This window comes from Falco cherrug, chromosome 3 (genome assembly GCF_023634085.1).
Source record: "Falco cherrug isolate bFalChe1 chromosome 3, bFalChe1.pri, whole genome shotgun sequence".
In the NCBI taxonomy this organism is placed as follows: domain Eukaryota; kingdom Metazoa; phylum Chordata; class Aves; order Falconiformes; family Falconidae; genus Falco; species Falco cherrug.
The window spans coordinates 116,134,568-116,155,855 of NC_073699.1; the positions used below are offsets into that span (position 1 = coordinate 116,134,568).

The 21,288-nt window shown below is 44.3% G+C and overlaps 1 protein-coding gene and 1 long non-coding RNA gene across 5 annotated transcripts in view; one reads left to right on the forward strand and one right to left on the reverse strand.

Annotated features, from left to right (window-relative positions):
• Positions 1–21,288, reverse strand: part of ARID1A (AT-rich interaction domain 1A) — an 83,337-nt gene that overhangs the window by 61,795 nt on the left and 254 nt on the right. The window contains exons 2-5 of one of the 3 annotated variants that reach the window (XM_055703750.1): positions 17,466–17,552; positions 8,758–8,948; positions 6,369–6,533; positions 396–5,090 (exon numbers count right to left, since the gene is read on the reverse strand). In XM_055703750.1, coding sequence (XP_055559725.1) covers positions 396–677 — 282 coding nt within the window. In that variant the 5' untranslated portion in view covers positions 678–5,090; positions 6,369–6,533; positions 8,758–8,948; positions 17,466–17,552. Of the gene's footprint in view, positions 1–395; positions 5,091–6,368; positions 6,534–8,757; positions 8,949–17,465; positions 20,932–21,288 lie in introns of those variants that run through there. The other 2 variants (XM_055703752.1, XM_055703751.1) reach the window with 2 other exon arrangements.
• Positions 14,166–17,681, forward strand: LOC114017473 (uncharacterized). Of its 2 annotated transcripts, none has more exons than XR_003562542.1 (2): positions 14,166–14,492; positions 15,017–17,681. It is a non-coding gene; the product is annotated as an uncharacterized LOC114017473 (long non-coding RNA). The 2 variants fall into 2 exon arrangements; XR_003562543.1 differs by having other exon boundaries at positions 15,087–17,681.

Below are 21,288 nucleotides of genomic sequence, written 5' to 3' on the forward strand. Positions count from 1 at the left end.
CTTTTGCAAACTGTTAGCGGTTGTCATTTCCTCTCCGCTGGTTGTGTCCCTCTGGAAAAGGCATTGGCGGCGCGCCAGGGCTCTCAACTGCACGCACGGACATCCAAGAAAAGTCGGGTTCCCGCTCCTGCCAAAGCCAGGGCCGTGGGCACCTAACCAGGAGCAAACCCGGGGGCGGCCAGATCCGGACAACCAAAACCACCTGAACGTGTCTAGACACAACACGTTGAGCAACACCCGGGATGCTCTGGCAATCGCAGAGGGCTACGCGGGTGCCGCAGCTCCCTGGCCGTCAGGAGGTGAACCGAGAATTGGCCCACGCTCTTCAGCAACCCTCGCAGACCCACGTTCCCACCTCCTCCATCCCACCGCGGGGAAAAAGGAGAGAAACGTACCTGGAACTCCGTCCTGGACACGGCCTGTCCTGCGCCAGCGGGTTCTGTAGCTGCGTGCGTTACTTCGGGTGGTACGGGTCTGCGGGAGAGCCTGGCAGATAGAAAGAGATGAGTTACTCGGATTATAAAACCCAAGCGCTTGGAAATCAGGGCACGGTTGCCTAGTGAAAATGGCAGCCACAGTGCGGTTGAGATCTGGGTCCCAGGTGCCTCCACTGGAACGTGGAAATATTTGGAAAAGTGAAGTTTAAGCAAATACAACCTTAAGGAGAGAGAAGACATCCGAAAACAGTGGGTGGAGAGTCACAAGACACTTCTGAGGTCTGATCGGGGCTGCCAATTTAGAACATCACCTCAGCAAAAAACGGAGAAGTGACCTCCGTTACCAGCTGGACAGTCCAAAAAGCGCGGGGCTCGGCCCGCCTCTGACAACCACCCCACACAAAATCCCATTTTAACAGCACTGGTGATGGTGGTGGGGACACTTGAGTCCGGAGCCAGAGGCAAGGCAACGCGTAGACGGACCGAGTCAGCACCGGCGCCGCATGCCTGTTATGGATGAGCTGAAGATCTCGGTGTCTGCTGCTGTCAACTCAACCCTCACGCTCATTATAAAACTTATAATGTAAAATATTTATCAGCTAGAATGCAGGTGGCAGAACAAAGGGGTTTATTCCGAAGCTGGAAGGTGGGAGGGAAGGCGGGACAGGGCAATAAACAGAAAAATTTTGAATGTATTCTAGAGCAATCAACTGCCCTGCAGGCGCGCGAACAGGCAGCTTTGCCGTTTTACAGTCTTTACAGTTGACTGTGCAATGCAGAGCAGATTCCATCGCAGCAAACTGGTCCACTGGCCTTTCTCCACAGCTGTAAATAAACTTCTAGAAAGAAAAGGGTAATAAATGATGACATCGGTATTGTGATAGTGCTCAAAGGCCTTCACGAAGGTTGGAGCCCCAGTCTGGTGCTAGAATCACACAGGGGAGGCTCTGTGGCTTCACTGAGACCAGTGTGGACCACAGAGCAGCAAAACCATCAAGAAACTCTCCTTCAGGAGAGCCTGAAAACTGTGGAACATGATAGAACAAAAAGTTGATCTACACGCTCTCTTCAGAGGTGCCTCTGATACTTGATCAACGCCCTGGCTTCTAGAAGGACAAAGAAGCGGAGGGAAAAACTCCTTCAACATATCAGGGTAGCCTCACAAGCGAGGCCCAGTGGCTTTATTGATGCCTGTGGTGGGCTGTAGTGTGCCACAGCACCAATATATTCCTCAGGTGTTTCATTCATGCTAAACTTTAAAAAAACCAAACTAACAACAAACCGGAGAGAATTCTGCCGTTTAATCCCAGAACCGTCTCAAGCAACCATCTCCCCAGCTCCACAGCTACAGCCTACTCCGAGGAAGCAAAGCCCTGCCATCGAACTGAGCCCCACCAGAAGTTCATCGGCCACAGCTGGGGAGCTTGGGGTGCAGCTCAGGTGTATCCAAAGACCCCATCCCAGAGCTGGCAACCTCTCTACACGTGTCAGTCTTTTGGAATCTTCTTCAAAGAGCACTATGGCAGACTAAGAAACCTGGTGTTGATCGTAATGTGAAAAGCAGACTGGATTCCCCAGCCACCCACACAATGAGGAGACACTCACTTTACCAAATGTTTGTGAAAGCTGAAGCAGATTTTGGAATATGCCTCATCAATGAGGCCCTGGCACTTTACTAAATACTAAGGCATTCGATGAATCTCTAACTATGGGATTTGGGAAGTAGATGACAGTACAGTTCTTAACAACATTTCCACCTAATAGCTGAAAATCCTCCCGCCGGTCATGTCATCCCGTGTCGTAACTACCAGCTTCCCAGCAGAACCGGACGAGCCTTTTCATTGCAACGTGCCGACGCTCTCTTTCTCAGCCTGAGCGATCCCTGCTAAGTAGCATGCAGCAGTCCTCTCCTCCCCATCTCCCTAAGTGCTGAGCACGCTTTCCTCTGTGACAGGCTCAGCCCCTGGCTGCCGAGATAGGCTGGGGAGCCAGCCCAGCGCTCGCACATGGCACTGCAGGCCACCAGCACCAGCCTGGCTCCTCCTGAGTGGAAGTCTCCTTCATGAAGGTGGCCATGCCATTTAACCCAACACTAAGGCAGTTTAGGAAACCTGGTCTAGATTAGAGTACTAGAAACAGGAGTAGTGTCTCCCACTACCACCACCATCCCCCCCCCCCCCCCCAAAAAAAAAAAAAAAGGCTCTGCCAACTGTGTGATGGCAAATATGGACTGAATCGTTGACATGGAAACCGGACTAAAGTCAGCCGCGCTCCCTCACGCTCACACACACGTTATCGTTATCCCCAGCCTTTCAACTCGCTACAAACGTGGACTGGATTGTTACTTCAGGAATCGGGTAGAGTTCTTAGAATAAAGTATTAACTAGTGCAACTAACGAGCTGAGAAGCAATTAATCTAGTTGGGTGAAGAAGGATGCTCTTCCATTTTACTGAAAGGCACAGTATGCTGAGATATGCAGACTGGACCCAAGAACAAGAGACCCATCTATTATAATTCATGGGGCACGCTGCAAAATACGGAATGGAGTAAGGAGAGGTTATCTACTGTGCCTCAGCTTATCTGAGAGTAGTTTTGCTAAAGAAAATTACATTTCCTGTAAATATGTTTATAGTTGCCCAGCCCGTTCCTTCCAGTATTTTAGCCACTGTCATATCTAGGTTAAGCGCCCTCCTTGGCAGCTTCACAACCACCAAGATTAATATTATTTGCTGGATTTGTTTGCTGTGAGTGGCTGATGTGCGGGGCATCGTGCGAAGACAATGCTTATTTATCCTCTTAAAAAAATGTCAAGATATTGTATAATCTCCTTCTTGGGCGCTGACACAATGGCAGTGGGGCAGGCGGCGAGAGCTCTGCACTGCCAACTGAAGTGGAGTTTCAGCCGAAGGTAACTCCGTCAGTTTGCTGAAAGCAGCAGCACAGCTCAAAGGCAGGAGTGGATTTTCCACGGGATTTTGCTGCTTCCCACCGAGCGGGCGCGGGAGGTTACAAAGGGAAGGGACCGAGCCCCTTCCTCGGCCGGCCCGCGAGACTCCGGTGCGAGCGTTTGACAGGGAGCTGCAAAACTTTGGATGCGCATCAAGCGAGGAGAGCGACTCGGCCTGACTCAAGGAAACGCATTATTTCAGCAGCCCTCGCTAGGAGGAGGAAAAGGCGAAGCGGAGTGCGCGGAGGGGAAGGGACGCGCAGCCCCGCCGAGCCCCCCGCGCATCCTGCGCGGCGGCTGCGGGAACCGAGCCCACGCGTGTCCGCGGCCCCGCGCCCCCACCCCCGCCAGCACCGGCGTGGCCGGGGGGGCGCAGGAGCGAGGTTTGGGGCAGATGTGCGCGGATTCGGGGCTGACCGAGGGAGAGCAGCTCTCCCCCGGCGATGAAAATAAGGCTGGAGCTGGGACTGAGTCATTCCAGAGAAACCCCCCCGATGTTCGGGGGTGGGGGGCACCATAAGAAAGTGGGAGGCAAGAGCGAACCCCATTTACTTTCCACGCGCGGGTGTACACAGCGGGCTCACGGCCCCCTCACACCCCAGCTCTCTGGTGCTGAGCGCTCGGGGAAGGAAGAGTAAATCTACTTAAAAAAAAAAAAAAAAAAAAAAAAAGGGCAAAAAAGACAACCAAAACGCGGAGCGGAGTTTCTAAAAACCCCTGCACTGGATCAGGAGCCAACCGTCTAATTTCCTCCCGAATCCCACCAGATTTGGGACCTGTCGGGTGGGCTTGCGGAGCAGCCGCGTTACACTGCAATCCTCACTCGGAGGAGTTAAAAAAAGGCTTTTAAAGCTGCGAAAAGAGAAAGACCTCAACTCTGGGCCTGGATTTTTCCCAGTGAAGGAAAACTGTTATTCTGTTTCAAGTACTTGGGAACTGGCGATGCCGGGCAGGGAGGTGAAACCAGCAGCAGGGTCGGCTGCATGAGGGAGGCTGCCGGCTCCCCAGAGCTGTCCCTCTGCGCTTCTCCCACCCTCAGCTGCTCTTTTCAGTAGAGTGTTTAGAAAAAAAAAAAAAAAATCCCTCCCGTCAAATTCTGCCCTCCTAAAGTGTATTTTTAGAGAAGTTTGAGTTCAGGCGTCACGACTGGGGCAGGGGGGGGTTGCTGCGGGAGAGGCAGGCGCTGAGAAAGGAGGTTTTTTCACCCTTTTCATCAAGCCCTTGCACTGCCATTTTACCGAGGCAGGGAGGGAGCGAGCGAGGGAGGGAGCGCGGAGCGACAGACAGCGCTGGCGAGGAAGTTTCTCACGGCAACTGCGGGCTGGATCTGGAACGGAGCCTTTTGTTCCCGGCAAGTTCAGCAGGAGAGAGAGTTGGAGTCTGCTGATGAGAGGGGAGAGAGAGGGGAAAAAACCCAACCGGTGGAGAAATAAAATGGAGGGAAGTAGGAAGAGAGCAGAGCGAGCTCGTACTGAGCCGAGATTAGCTGCTGGAGCGGCGAGCTCGGTGTTCGCTGCAGCACGGCATTTATTTAGAAAGTTGGTGCGGTAGCCTCAGGCAGAAATCCCTTGTTAAGAGCATGGGAATGAGTGAGAGACCCAAGGACAAGCGCTGCTGTGCAGGAAGTGGAATTTTCCGAGGGGTTCACATCCTTCGGTGCTCTTTTTGCCAAGATTTTGTCTCCTTGCTCGATGAAGGGTGCCTCCTAGAGACATCAGGAAAAAGGCCTTAAAGATGAGGCGTGCTCTAGGTCTGTTTAAACGAAGTAATTCGAGGTAGGGGACACCTTCCCCAAGAAATTACAGCCAGGTCTGAAGACCAGATGCAACTTTGGGTACTCCCCTGCCTCCCCCCGCGCCCCGTTTCTCCCCAGAGCACGTTGAAACACTGTGCATTAGGACCACAATCCCCCAATGTGGTGAAAAATCAATAAACACACCCCCCGCAATGTAATGCTTAGCCGCTTCTCCAATATATCCTATATTCACATAAACAATTGTTCTTGTCTCCCGGTACACGCTGCTAATTCTTCACTTCAAACCCACACATGCTCTTTCCATGTATACAGACCCAGAATGCCAAACGCTATAAACTTGTCTGGATTAACCCTCAAATCGCTGACAAACACTGATCCCTTGAACGGTCACCCACGGAAGGTGGAGCAGAACTTTAATCCCTCATTATTTGTCCACTCGGTGGTGGATCAAAAAAGCAAGAATCTGTGGATGACGAGAGTTCGCTTGTCGCACAAGACTGGGTTAAGTGCGGTGTCCTGAAAATACCGCTTGATTAAAAATGTTAATCACCTTCTACGTTCTCAGCAGAGGCAGAAAAGAAGCGCCTTCGCCCCGTGTGGGGAGTGCACGGCGTGGCTGTGACAGCAGCTCAACGAGACACCACGTGGGAAATCCGAGTTCAGGATTTAAACGTGCTTTTCCACTCCGGCCACGAGGGACTGGGCCGGGACGAGGGGGGGGGGGTGGTGGAATTAAAAAAAAAAAAAACCACCAAAACACAACCTTTTGGTGCTGCTCAGAAGCGACCTCTGCGGCTGCTCGGGCAGTGAAGTTCAAGAGCCCCGAGCCGAGAGCGGCGGGCAGATGCGCACGGTACCGCCGGGATCGGGAAAATCAAAGAGCAAAAGGGAAAATAATAATAATAATGGCAAGGGGGGGGGGGGGCAGCCACCGGGGGAGCGCAATTGGCTGGAAAGCGTTATTCTGCGCTTTGTACTGAGGAGTCACACCCCAGCGATCGGAACTGGCTCAGAAGCGGCTGTTTTAACGTGTGGCTGAGCACAATGGCACTCCGCGGGGTGCGCAATTACCGAGGCATGTGCGCGGTCCCCAGGTGCTGCAGGCAGCCAGCGCCAGGTTCCCAGAGGCGCCCGGTGCCCAGCACCGAGCTACACACACACACACACACAATTCCCGGGACCCGCGGGGGCGGCCGGGAGGAGCCCCCCAGAAGCGGCTACACCGACCTGATGGGCGGCTGGTCTGCCCCGGCTGGGCTAGTGGCACCGGGGCGGGCGGGCCATAGTGGAGGATGCGTCGGTAGCCATGGCCGGTGGCCACAACTTCATCCTGGTGACTTTCTTCTGGAGCGTTTCATGGAATCGCCTTGCCACCGGGGACCTCTGAAAGGCCTGTGAAAGTTTAATAGGGAAACGGCATAAGGCAGCGCACAGGAATTTCAGTTCCTCACATTTTTTATGGTGGCATTAACTTCTACATATTTGTGAGTAATTAACAGCGTGGCTGTTAAAAGAAGATTTAAAGACAACACCCCCCCACCCCCCCATGCTTTCACTCCTTTTCTAAAATGGTGCAAATCTGGTTCACCTCCGACGTGACACCCACCAGGATAGTGGTGGGGTGAGAATTATGAACACCACGGTTTGTCCATGTATATAGGAAAACACATTAAACCCTACATATTAATGAACGTCTCAATTAAAATAAATATTATTTTGCTACAGTTATTTTTTGTTCTCACACACACACACACTTTATTTTACTAAAGCAGGGAAACATACAGAAACCTTGCCTGCAGTAGATGTGTTTTTTTTTTTTTTAAACGGAGCCCAGATGCTGGTCAGGATTAAGGTTACACCAAACACATTCTACATTGCCATTTTCCAAACAGAATGAAGCAGATGGAAAAGATGGAAGAGGATAAAGCAGGAACGGAGCACCGCTGAAAACTGCAAGCCCTGCACTAACGCTCTAGAGGAGTGAGCTGGGATGCCAAGGGAGACAGAAAGAAAGAAACCAGGCATATCGACTCCGCATATTGCATGCCTCACTTTTAAAATAAGTATTTTAAATTAAACAGCTGTCAGATTTTGTGCTTTAAACCTTATATTTAAAATGGAAAAAGAAAATTCAGCTGCAACCATTCACTGTAGTCTGCTTAGGGCTCAGTCCTAGAAGATGCAAAAGCCACTGGCCTCAGGCCATGGCAGTACTTAAGTATATGCGTAATTTTAAACATCAGCAGCCCCGGTGATTTTAGGCATGTACTCCCTTAAAGTTAACCTTATACTCAGCACTTTGCCGGATCTGTCCACAATACTCATACCAGCTCCCAGCTCGAGAAAATTAGTATTGTACCTCTGAGAAAACAAAGAAAAAGCATCTTTTTAAATGGGCTAAAGATTTTTTTAAAATTTCTAAAAGACACCAGTTCATCCATACTGGGAACTCAGATCAAACTGAAATGAAATCTCCAGGGGAAGTTAGCTGAATCCATGCTTATTTGTCAAATACCACCATTTGGCAAATATATTCTAGTATTTTAGGTGAAACTACAGCTTAGTTTGCTCAGCACTATGACTCAGTCATATGATGTGCTTTGAAAATCTTGTGCAAAAACAGATATTAAGAGGTTTTGTTGATATTATACAGGCACACACAAGACAGAAAGAACACACAAACTATTAAATATTCATGCTACAGGGAGAACACTTAGTAATGTCCCTTCATTTCAGATGTACAAAGGCAGGCACAAATAACTGATAGAAAATTTAATAAAGCAAAACAATTGCAATATTCCACGTAAACAAGGTGTTGACCAGCTTTGAAACATTCGATCATGAAAGGGTCAGACAGAAATTCTACTGACCTACCTTTCAACAGTCACCCGCAAATGTGTATTTCAAAATCTTAATTCTGTAATCTAACCCACATGGGGAGCTTTAGGACTTCACGCGCGCACAGAAGTCTGCATGCAGGGATGTGACTGATTTTCTGCTTTTAAGGCCTCCATCCTGTAATCTAGCTCAAGTGAACATGGCCTAAAAGTAAAACTCTGTAACTTTACCTCAGTGAAATTCACTTGCATTAGAAACAAAAATTTAAGCACATTCAGACCAGCTTTGCTGGAACTTTTAGAATTTGCTACTGGATTTGTGAAACAAGGTCATTTTAATCTAACAGTTATCTCTGACTTTAAAGAGGCCTGCAATCAAACCTTAGCAATATTACTTCTCTATAAAGGCTGATATTATCACATGCGCTTTCAGTGAAACAAAGGCATTGGTCAGAATTGTTAACGTTCTCCGTAAAACAGAATCCTGAGCTCCAGACTTATTGAAAAATCATTAAAAAAAAGACAGACCTTGTTTTCAAACCTTTATAAAAATATTGAGTATATCTGGCCAAAAAAAAACCCCCAAACCCAAACCAAAATGACAAAAAAGCACACCCCAAATCCAAGCATTTAATGGTCGTTGCTTACATTCCTACCTTTATAATGAAGTACCTGAGCAGAATGTGCTCAGAAAGGTTCATATTCATTACGTGTATGGGTAAGGAGTGTAACTACATACATTGGGAAACAAAGAATCTAAAAATATTATTTTTTCCTACCTTCAGGAAACATGACCTGGGTTTTCCAGTGGCATGGGTTCCTGCAGTCAGAGAGCACTGCAGCCCTCTCGATGTAATCCTGACCCTCCAGAGTCACGATCTTCCTATTGTCTTGTTTTTCTTGTCTATTCTGAGACTGTATCTTCTTAAGGACTACCTTGCACAAATGTGTAGAGTAGCTGGCACACTTTCTGTTTAAAGACAGGAATGATAGCAGTGAATAACGCTGAAGCAGCACAAGGAATGTAACTTCCGAATGTCAGTGTTGCCATGGGCTGTAATAATCCACTGGTAGTCATCAACAGTTGCACAGGATAACAGAGTCCTGGATTCAGTTATCACTGGTTAAGAAACTTCTCATTATTTTTTTTTTTAAGGACTTTGCAGTACTTCAAAATTCATGACTTTTTGCTGTATCAACAGCCATGACATAGCATCTTTCTTTAAAAATACCAAAACCAGCAACCCCCCCCCATATCAACAAACAAAACCCAAACAAAACATGAAGCACTACAGTTGAGTTGTGATACAAATGAGAGAGAGAGCCACCTCTAGGGGTACAAAAATAATCTAAAATTGACGTCCTATTATGGGGAGAAAGGGAAAAAAAAACCCCATCTCAAAATCAAGCCAGAGACTTGGAAAGTAATGTCCAGACAACTAGAGACTTAACTAACCTGACCTCAGCAAGATGTAAACCCTAAGTTATTTTTCCCCTGGAGGGGGAAAAGATGTAGAGGAAAATGAACAGATAAAACGCAACATAGATTTAACAAAGGCAATCATGCCAGACAAATCTGATGTCTTTCTTTGATAAGAAAACAGATTTTTCTTGGTAAAGGAAAACACGGTTGATCTCACCCACCTAAAATTCAGTAAAGCATTTGATCTGCTGCCATACGTGAAAATACAAGTTAAAGTGGAAAATATGAAGATTAGTGCAAGAAAAGTTTTGTGTGTAAAAAATGGCTAAAAACCCCCGGCTGAGTTGTGTTGAAATGGGAACTTTTGGGCTAGGAAGTGAGTGTTTTAAAAGCTCCAGCACTGGTCTCAGAACTGGCGCTATTTTTTCAAGCGACATGAGCACGACGCATAAAAAAAAAAAAAAAAAAAAGAGTATTAATACAGCTAGTCACTGACAAAAGCACAAAGCATCAATACAGAAGACTGCAATATTGTAAATGAAGAACTGGATGAGGTTCTGGACCAGCACAGGAATCCTGAGGAACGGACTGGTGGAATGCAGTAATAAGATTAATGCAAATCACAAGGCTGTTCACACAGGGACTAACAGCCAAAATTCTTGTAAACTGGGAATTCATCACAGTTAATAGAGAAGGATGAAGACTCAGAAGCAATATTTAGTCACAGAAGTGACTAAACATCACAAAAATGAAGATGACAAATGCGATCTAAGGATCAGGTAAGGCACATCCAGATGTTATGGCAACAGCTCTCTTGCAGAATTTTTGGTAGGGTTTATATTCAAGAATGATAAGTGAAAACTAGAATAGTCATAGAAAAGGCTTCTTAAGACTGTTGGAAGAGCAAAGAATCTATCGTAAGAAAACACCAGTGTTTTATTTCAGCTAACTCCAACAAAAGAAAGGCCGAGACAGGATAGCATTCATTTGTATACATAGATTATGGTTTGAAGACAGGTATTTAAGCTAAAGGATTATGTTGGCACTAGATATATATAAAAGCCCGAGTACATTTAAGATGATAGCTAGAATAGAATGTCTTCCTATTAGAAAAATTAGGTTTAAAAAAATCCTTCTAGTGGGGCTACCAAGCTGAAAGGGACTAGCTGTTCTTACGCTGGAGCATGATGTCCTTATGGACAAAATGAGAGATGAGTGCCTCAAAAGCCTGGCATAAGGCAGCCGACAGAGGCTCCTCGAGCTCGGTGTTAGGAAAGTCCAAACAGAGGGATGACCAACACCAGCAGCCCCCTCTCCAAGCTCACCTGCAACCTGGTGGTTGATTCACAAAGGAGATACTTACGATTAGTTCACTGGGGCAAGTTGGAAATGTGTTTATTGTCACTGGAACAGATACAGTGGAGAACTCTGACAGCTTTGCCATTAATTTCCCTGCTTTGCATCAGTGAAATGAGAGGAAAAATCTCTTTGCAATATGTGATGATACATTTATGGTGGTTTAAAAGTATTCAGATACTATAGTGAAAAGTGTAATGAAAATCCATTACAATTAGTAATTCTGTATTTACTGCCGCACTTGAATTATATGCAATAAATAAAATATGTAAGCAAACATCAAATAACAAGGATAAAAGGAAAATCTGAAACCAACATTCGTTGAATGAGACAAGAATTTGAGAAGGCAGGTTATATGATTTGATTTAAAATTAGACACTGTATCAGGTGCAAAGAACTGGATTAAGATGAGCAAAAGTGTAAGAACCATACAGAAGAAAACCAAACACCCTGCTCAGTTCCCTGTTAAATTCATCCGGGTCACAAAAGCGTAAAGAAGCATGAAATACAGAGAGCCAATAACATGTAGGCTGACCCAGCCCTGGAGTACGCACAAGCTCAGCAAATTCTCGGTGTCAGACAGTGCTTGGAGAACTAAGCAGTGATCCTTGTTGCATTCAAGCCTACACACACTGTCACCTCCATAGCGCAATGGTCCTCTCGTTCTGCAGAGAACTGTTGAAAGAACAAGCTTTTCGAAGGGTAAAGCTTCCCAAAAAGCCGAAGTATTGCACTTCCCCCCAGAAGACCATAAAAGACTCGCACTGTATTTCTAGTTTTCACTAACAGCTTTTCATTTCCATCATAAGTAACATCACCAGGGATACCTATTACCCATTTCTTTCCATCTAAGGTCTCTTAATCTCTCTGGACAAAACATACCTGCTTTAGCAGTACTTTTCCTTAGCAAACAAACCATGGCTGCCCTTCTTGGGATCTTCTGTTCTTAACTGTTTGACCACTGGAGATGTTTTTCATAATTTCAAACACACGGTGTTCCATGCTGTCAAAGACCTGCCACTTCTTCATCTTTCTATCAACGATAACAGGCCGGGGCATGGAGCTGAAAAGCATCTGCAGGTTTTTTGGCAGGGGGGTGGGGTGCTCCCTCTTCTTTTCCAGTGTTCTGACCAGATGACTGCATACCTCACCTCCATAAATTGTATCTTCATGTCATTAATGTTTTGGACAAAACCAGAATCCCGTAACTTTTCTGTTGTGGGTTTTTTTTCCTTTCTTCAAATGCCTTTCAGATTCAACTTTGGTTCACCTCAAATCTAGCAACTATGTCTATTATATTTTAAAAGGGACATCAACAAATTATTCCGTTTGTCTTGTTAATAGCAGGAGAGTAAAAAAATTGAGCAAGAAACTTATAATTTAAGACTCCCCATTTGCAAGCAAACAAGGTCATATTAGAACTTATATGAAATTAACACTTTCTGAGTAATAATAAGAGAAAACATAATTTCAATCCAATATTGAAAATTAACATTATCTCACAATTCCTCTTCCACTGGCAGGCTGACCCAGTTGGAGTTCACAAGAATGGTGCATTTGAAAAGCTGCCTCAGATCTTTTTCTTCCCCTTGTTTTCAGGCATGACATTTTCAGTCGCCTTTTTTTTGCAGCCAAGGATCAAGACATGAGCATGCACAAGGAGGGGAGTAACTGGCTGGGCGGCAGCACTGCACTAAAGAAGCCAGTGGTCATAATGGATCACAAACTGAATTTGAGTCAATGCAATAAAGATAATACATCACAGAAATATTTAATAAGGCTGCTTTATGTAGGACACCCACAACAATTATCTTGCTCAACTCGGTGTTGGTGAAATCTCAGCTGGAATATTGTAGCCATTTTCAGGTACCACATAAAAAAAATAAAACCAGATATAAACTAACAGGAAAGAGCACAAAGAGAGCAACAAGAATGCTGGGAGGCTGAGGAAACCTAACCCCCAAGAACAGACTGAAATACTGGATTTGCTTAATTAAAAAAAAAAAAAGAATAAAGAGAAGAGAAAAAGGAGAGAGCTCATGTGAGAATTGAGAGGGGACAAAATACCAACAGTCTATTTTGTTTCAGTAAAGGTCAGCAACCAAATGTTCATGTCCACTGAAAGTAGAACAGGTAATAGACTTAATTCACAGTAAGATTTGGCAAAGTAACAAAAGTGACATTTAAACAATGAAAACACTAGTATGGGAAGTTGTAGAATGCCCTTCATTTCAGATTTTTTTTTTTAAGCACAGGATACACAAACATCTGTATGGGATACAGATAAGCATCTCTCTCTCGTCTCAGAGTTGTGATGGGATCTAAGGACCTCCTGATGTCCCTATGACAGCTATATTTATTATTACAGCAAATAACAGGAAGAAGAACACTGCTGAGAAAGGATTATTTCAATTAGAAAAGTGGACTTTTAAATGAAGAACACGCCATTCTGGGTCACTGTCTCAGGCTACCCTTTCAGTAAGTTGGAGGACGTTCTTGCAACTGCCAGCTCCAGAAGAGATGCAGGAGCGCGTTAAGTGCATCGCTTATGCAAATACATACGCACTCTGAATTTAAAGTTTACAAGGCATTTCAGATTAAATGTTCCTTGTTTTATTAATTTTATTTTGCTAAGTCAAACTACTTTGATACACTTTTATGTAAAAAAATGGCTTTTTTGCAGAGGCTTTTTCACTGGATGTCCGTAACATTGAAACTGTCTTTCCATTCCTTGCTTCTACCCACTTTTCGCTGCCTCTTACGGAGGTTGCACAAAACAGGGCAAGCTCATGTTTCGAATGAGTTTGTTCTTAACAAGTTTTGTAATACCATTCTACATCCATTCAATGGTAAATCACCTACACTGATGAGCAAGGCCACTGTACAACCATTAAGAAGTTGTTCTCTGTGTTCATAAATTCTTTCTCCTGGCTTGACAGACCATGTGTATTCCTTGAACCCCCATAACCCCTATTTGATTCAGGGACTGTACCTGGGGAAAAACTCTAGGTAATTTCTTATGTGTTGCCAAGCTTTATGACATAGAAGATCAACACCTTCTCCAGATATATACAGTAAAAAAAAAAAATCCTGTGACAATAACCCTGACATAAAACTGGCTAGTTTTCAGTTGGAAGGAATCAGAAATAACGCTTTTCCGCAGACAGCAACGGGCTTCTGCACGTTAAGGGATGTCTTTAGTTTGTATCCTGCCTGTGCAGCCAAGATCTGCACAGGTTTCTAGGAATGCAATTTTGTCATCCTGATGTTTGGCTGCCGCTACTGGCCATCCCAGTTCTGCACCAGTACCCAGTGCTATCAGTCACCACTAGCTGACTGCACCCAGAAACAGTACACCACTGGGTAAACCGCTCCAGATAAAATCCTGTGTAGAAGTAGCAGGTTGGTTTCTCTTTGTGCATTTCTTCTGTTACCAAGTAGCAAAAGTTCTCTGAAGCCACAGAACTAAATCTTTCCACCTGTGCAACCTCACAGGAATATGCATTGTAATGGATTTACCCATTTCTTCTTCATGCAACCTTGCAGCATTTTGAAAAAGAAATTGTGTCAGCAAAAATCAATGGATGCCATGAGAAAAGGAATTGTAATTTGTCACGTTGACCCACAGAATCCTCAAATTCCTGAGAATTCCCTGTCAACACGCTCTGAAAAAAACCACGCAGCTGAGCAGCAGAACACCACTCCATGGGATACCTGCCCAGAATATTCTGAGAGGTAAGTTAATACAAGAGAGAACCAGAGAACAGTGCTCCCGATTAACACTGAAAATACCTTAAATCAGCATAACAAAGTGGGGTGAGTGTACTTGTGCTCCATATCGTTAAATAGCTGTAATTAGATCAAACAGACTAGACTGATGTATCATCCCTTTGTAGAGACGGCCTCAGAAGATAGGTCAGAAGCTAAGTTCAGTGAAACAGTTTTAGTACTGCAGCTTTTACCTAACAAGACACAGCCACACACTCACTTGAAAGTAAATACTACTTGGCAGAACTGCTGAATTCCAAAGAAAAAGAGTTTCTAGAGAAGACAGCATTCTTCATTAATACCCTTAACTTTTGTCAGTAATAAAACTCTCCTAGTTGACTTGATAATATACCTTTAGGATAAACAATGTACAACATTTTGGTTACAAATTCATTTGTGTCAAGGCATTTGAAGGTCTTTATTAAGTGTTCCCTTATCAATTAAAGTGTCTACACAGAAAGGGTGAATTCTAATTTGCTTTGTTCTTTCAGAATCTTTTAATTAAACTTAAAGAAAATAATGTAGAACGACATTGCATGAAACATGGTTACTACATTTCAGAGATGAGCAAAACAGAAGGTAGCAGATGGTATGAAGAGGATATATGTGAAGAGATGTAAATAGTAGGAAACCTCACAAAATCAAAAACGTAAGGCAGAACTGAAAGTGTGTGCAAGACCCCTGGGAGAGCTGAGGAGATGAAGCAACAACTGAGCTGAAAGATACCAGACTTTCCTTACTCAGAAATGACAAAACACCAAGAGGAAGCTCTAATCTAGCAGAAGGAAAGACCCATCGTAACGAGGGGAGTCGAGACTGTTGTGAAGGGTCCTTAAGGTAAATATGGAAGGAGGGGAGGAAACAAGGACAGCATTGCAGGTGCCAACAAATATATTCATCAAACACTCTTTGAATCAAAAAGAACTCTCTCAACCCCAAACTATTTCAGAACTGTAATCAATAAGTAATGAAGACATTATAAAGGAGCTAATAGTAGAAAATAACCTTGTATTGAACAAAGACAAGATGAATTGTTTAAATTAGGCAGAAGATCAAACAAAGAGCAGCTTGGTAACTAATCAGAAGAGTTCTAATCATCCTAAACAGCCGCAGCATTACGATGGGGTTAGGAAGGTTAGGAAGAGACAGAACCTGCACTCCAAGTCACATGAATTGCTGTGGCTGCACAGACTGGTAGTCCTGTCCGATAAAGCCTGAAAAATGAGTGAGCAAATTATGACGTATCTGCATATCATAGCAGAGTCTGGTGAAGACCAAGAAGGTCCTTCTAATCTTTTGATAAAGAAGTTATCAATAACAGACCGATACTGTCAAATGGAAGCCACCAAATACTGCTTTGATGTAGAGGGTATTTAAGGGCAAAGGGAGGCACACTTGAGAAGTGGGGCTTAGTCGACGACTGCTGTTCAGTTGAAGGAATAGTTGGAAAATGGTAACTATTCTAAACATTTATATTTCAAATAGTTGTTAGAAATTAGAAAAAAAAACAACCCACAGTTGCTTCCTCTTTTTGTGGAGGATTTCTTCTGGCCAGTGACAGGCCCGCGGAATTTACCCCTAATTTATGAAGCTGTCAGAATTAAACCCAATGAATATTCTACCAAATACGAGAAGTAAGGGGAAGGAGAAGCTAGTGACCTGGTGTTACAAAAGCACCTAGCACCGGCATTCGGAAGTCAAAGAGCATTTTCTTTCCTTCTTTGCACCAAAAATACTGCCATCTTAAAGATATCTTTACACATCTCTGTCTCCAACAGAAAAGCCAGAAACTGCAGAGAGGGATACTGATATGGAGATGGCAAGGGTGCAGAGTTTGGTTGACAAGTCTCGGGAACTGCAAAGAGGAACGGCTGGGCCACTGACTGTCTTAACACAGTTAACACATCTGTTTACTAATCACCAAAGGTTAAACTCAGTTAATAAAACCTGGGAAGCTGAAGAGCTGCTGATTTCTGAAGTGGCCCTTCCATGCAGCTGCACAGACTACGGCATCAGCACCAGGAAGTAACATACCTTGTTCTGTGAACCGAGAGAGTGTGTGCCGAGATGACAGCAAACTGCCCAGCAACCTGTCTCCAGCTCGTGAAAAATATCATTGCGTTCTGAGCATCAGAAAAAGCGTAACAGAGAGAAAATGGCAGCGCCGTATGCAAAGGACAACATTGAAGAAATATGGGACAACTATCTAAATACACTGCACGATTGCTGAGCCCACAGAAGTCAGCCTCGTGGTGTCCCTCCATCATGAAGATGCACTTGGTGACAGGTGGCTCACTCTGTCTCATGCCAAGTGTCTTTCCATAGCAGAACACCACAAAGTTCACTGAGTCTAAATCACAACTATTCTCATTTTGTATCTTCTTCTGCCGCAAGTTCAATTTGTCTAGGTGATTTATGAGGTGAACTCCAGCTATGCAAGCCTCCTCTCCTTCTGAATGGAGGAACAATTCAGATAAGAAACAAATCTCTTCTGAGTTAATAGAGGAAACTGGACTTAACCGCATTTACTAAGGTATTTATTACACATCTAGGCCAGATGAAGCTAAGCACATTTAATACATGTAAAACTGCAGATAGCTGCTAGGAAGAGCAGGAAACAAACACAACAGATTCACAAGTTTCTTAATAATTTAAATGAAGCCACTAAAGTAACAGAGAAGCAAGAGTTGCTGGCAATAGCAACAGATATCTATCAATTCCAGCTTGTTGCTTACAGCAACACACACGCCTTGAGAAGCAGTTGGCTCCATGTCCCCTTGGATACCCTCGGGCTGAGGGACTGCTAAATCGTAATCAATGTGAATGCATAACCCCCAACAGGCCCTGCGTTACTTTCGCGGCTGTTGATTTCATAAATTGTCTTGAGGTTCTCTGTCATCAACAACACTCTATATAATTACAGAAAAAACTGCAACTTACAGGCCTGGTCCTGTGAGCGATGGATGTTCTTTGATGACTCAGCTGTTCGTGGGGGATCATCAGCACTTTGTAGATGGGAGGCCAATGCTAAGAGATAATTTGCAAGAAATAAATAGCTATGGTATAACTTCAACTTATCATTATGGAAAAGACCATGCGCAGAATTCTTAAAATGCAATGAAATCACAGAATTAAAATTTTTAAGCGTAAAAACCATTATTAAGTCATCCAAGTCCATTTACAATTATTGATGGTAAATCCATCTACTCCAGATGGGAAGAGGTCACTCTCTTCTTTTTCCAGGGCAAGTCTATGAATAATTTGAGTGATTAAAGCTCAAAGCAGGTGTGAAAATGAAAAAGACCAGGAAAGCATATGGGAAGGAAACCACACGCACATGAAGATACTTAGCTTTCATTCTGGAATCAAAAAAGGCACCCTCCATTCTCCCCAGCCCGTACAGCCACAAAATACAGACGAGTTTGTACATTTTTTCCAAAAGAGTTGTCACTTTTAAAGGCACATCGAAATCTTATTTTTACTTTTTAGGTCTTCCTCCTTCTATCAGAGATGACCTAAATTTTGAGCTGAAGCATTCACAGGATCCTTGCTTGGAATATAAAACAACAGCAAAAACATCAGGCTGCAAAAGAGGCAAAATAATAGGAGGGAAAATTACAGTGAAGACCTCCCTGAATAACAGGAGGTCACAAACACTGCAGAAATAGATGCTGAAGTAGTACTATCCAGAGACAGTGGACACAAAGTGATTGCATTTACAGCAACCTAGCAGAAGACAGGTGGGCAGGATGTGAATCTAAGCAAACGGCCACAGTTCTGGGAATACCCAACAGTTCTCAAAATTTCCCCTCAAATATATTGCTGTATTCTTTGTGCAAAAAATATCAGACACACCAAAATCCAAGCGTCTCCTCTTAAGAAAGAAAAAAACCCAAAAAACCAACAAACTTGAAAGCTTACTAGGAAAGTATTCAAATGGAATTAAACAGCTGCAGAAAGGGGTAGAGGCTATATTTTATATGCCAAAGAGAAAAATGTATGGAAAACACATATACGACAAGGTAAACAGTAGTATAGACTACTGAACATTCATGAAGCTCATTATTAAAAAAAAAACCAACAAAACCCATACTTGCAGATACATTTATTGTTTTATTTTATCATCTTAAGCAGTCAACAGAAACTGAGATTATAATCTGTGCCTTTTTAAAATTCCATTCAACAGATGTTCATAAACAGACTTGAGCCAAATTTCAGCTCCCCAAAAGGATATTCAGCCAGAGAACTTTTACAAATGGATGATAAAGTCCCGCTTTTTCCCTTGTAATGATTGCTTTTCTGAGACATCAAATCCTCTCTTAGCCTCATTACAAGTTCCCACCAGCATAAAACATATTTTTCATTTCCATTTCCTATAGTATTGTTTTCCAAAAATGGCATTGACGTTCCCAACACAAGAGAACTCTCCTTCATTCCTTTTTTTATGTCATCTCCTCAATACAGTATGAAGTGATTGTCTCGGGGACAAGGCTCTGTTCTTTTAAAAAGAGGGGAAAAAATCCAACTGGTACTAATAAATATTTACTTAATGTAAAGAAAAAGGCATTCAACAATTAGGTATGAAAATTACAGAAAAAAAAATTGGGTGTTTGGAAAGGCAAAACTGTAAGAAGTTCAGTCCGTTTTACAGGAATGACTACTCAATAGCTCCTTTTGGGACACAGTGAGATTGCTTCTTTAAAAGTATGCTCTAGAAATACCCCCAAATCACAGAAATTTTAAGTCACTTGAGGATTTAAGATGCAATATAAAATTAAGAAATATCAGGACACATAATGGAAATGGTGGACTGGAAACAGTGTTGCACTTACTTGCTTATGTTAAAAGGGGAAGGAGGGGGCTGAAGGGAAAGGTTTTATTTTTACTTAATTACTCTCAGTGTTCGCTGGGGACTCCTTCCACAATGTATTTTATATTTGGGCCTAAATGGAAGCAGGATTCAGCCTTGATCTTACTCCTTATGACAATATGTTTCTTAAATTAGAAGTCCCATAACTAGAATGTTGACACCACTGCTAATGTTCCTCCAGCACCTGAGAGTCTCTTATCTGTTACCAATCAATTAATCCTGGAAGCAGTTAGCATAGGGAAAGAAAGAGATTGTTTAAAATAAATAAATCCAGAAAATACTACTTTGTAGGCTTGTAGCATCTTTCATCCAAGTGAAATATGAAGTCTGAAAACACTTAAAAAAAACCCCAAACCCACTCAACTTTGAGGTATTTTGAAAATGATAATACATTAATTGAGTGAGCATCCACCTGCGATGCAATTACAAGAGTCTCCTACTGCAGCATTTCACACATATTCAATCCACCTTCTGGTTACAGCTTACAAGTTTGTGGTATGTAGAAGGAACAGCAGAGCTGGTTAAAGATTTTCTCTTGCTTCACATACTCTGCAAGCTTCTCATTAACTCATACATGACTTTAATCAGTGCTGAAGCACACACTTCTTTCAGCATGCATCAGGACTGGTCTGGAAAAAAACCCTTACTCAATAAAATATTATTATAACCATGAATTAGTAAAGAAAAAGGCAACCTTTTCCTGAAGTGACTGCTGAGTTTCATATATAAAGGGTTAAACCGACCTTCACTGATCCAGAAGAGGTAATAAAATAGAACTTTAAGGACGAAAATGGAGCACTTATGATGAAGAGCTATGTTCAAGATGACAGAAGACAAAACCTTATTCTTAAAGCACAGATGCTTCTAAAACAAGAGCTCACACATTTTAAAAAGCACATTTCCAACCCATTATAATGAATAAGCAAAACGAGGGGAATCGGTTGTGGTTTGGGTGGTTTTTTTTCTTGCAGGGCTGTGGAGCTCAGAGGAAAGGGGGCATTCACTCGATGTGCTAGCAGACCAGATGCATGCTTTGCACTTATGCAGGGCTGTGGAGCTGGTATTGGTTGGTAGGGGGGAGAGAAAACAGAGTAAGCCTGAGAAAAACCCATCAGAGCTCCTGTCCTCCCCTTTCAGCGTTAATGGGAGGGATACAAGTCTATGGGAGCTGCAGTGGGGGATGGGGCTGGTAGAGGGGGTGGGGAGAAGCAGAGCAAGGCCTTACAATCAGCAGCAGCTCTTGTTCTTTCCTTTCAGCGTTAACAGGAGGATGTGAAGCTCGTGTAGCTGGGAATGGGATGGGGGAAGCAGAGCAGGATCATAGTTTAGCTTTTGTCCTCTCTCCACAGGGTTAATAGGAGGACACGAAGCCTGTGTAACTGGGATAGGGGGAGGGGATCGGGAGGGGTGCGGGGTGTAAGGCCTTAGATCACAGTTTCTTGCCCTGTTCTCCCTGCAGGGTTAACGCGAGGATGTGAAGCTCTCGTCTAGGGGCAGCTTTAGGATTTGTGGGGTCCTGTGCGAAGTCAAACAGCCGGGGGCGGGGGGGGGGGGGGAGGGGGGACACACGGGACGGGGACGGGATCAGGGGCAAACTTCCCTAAACGTGGCAGTGCAGAGCTCTGCAGACCCAGAGATGAGGGGAAAAAAGAAGAGCCACGAAGTTGCCCGTGGGGCGGCAGAGGCCATCGGCGGGGTGGGGTGAGCCCAGCGCCTTATCTGTGAGGCGCAGGGCGGCCGCCCCCCCGGCGGGCGAGGGCCGGAGCAGGGCCCAGGTGTGCTGACAGGAACGCGGGCCCCCCGGGACGGGGGTGGAAAACCGACCACGGGCGGCGGGGCGGGGGGAAGGCGCAGCTCCAGGGCCCCTGTGGAAACTGCTCCGAGGGCGCTCAC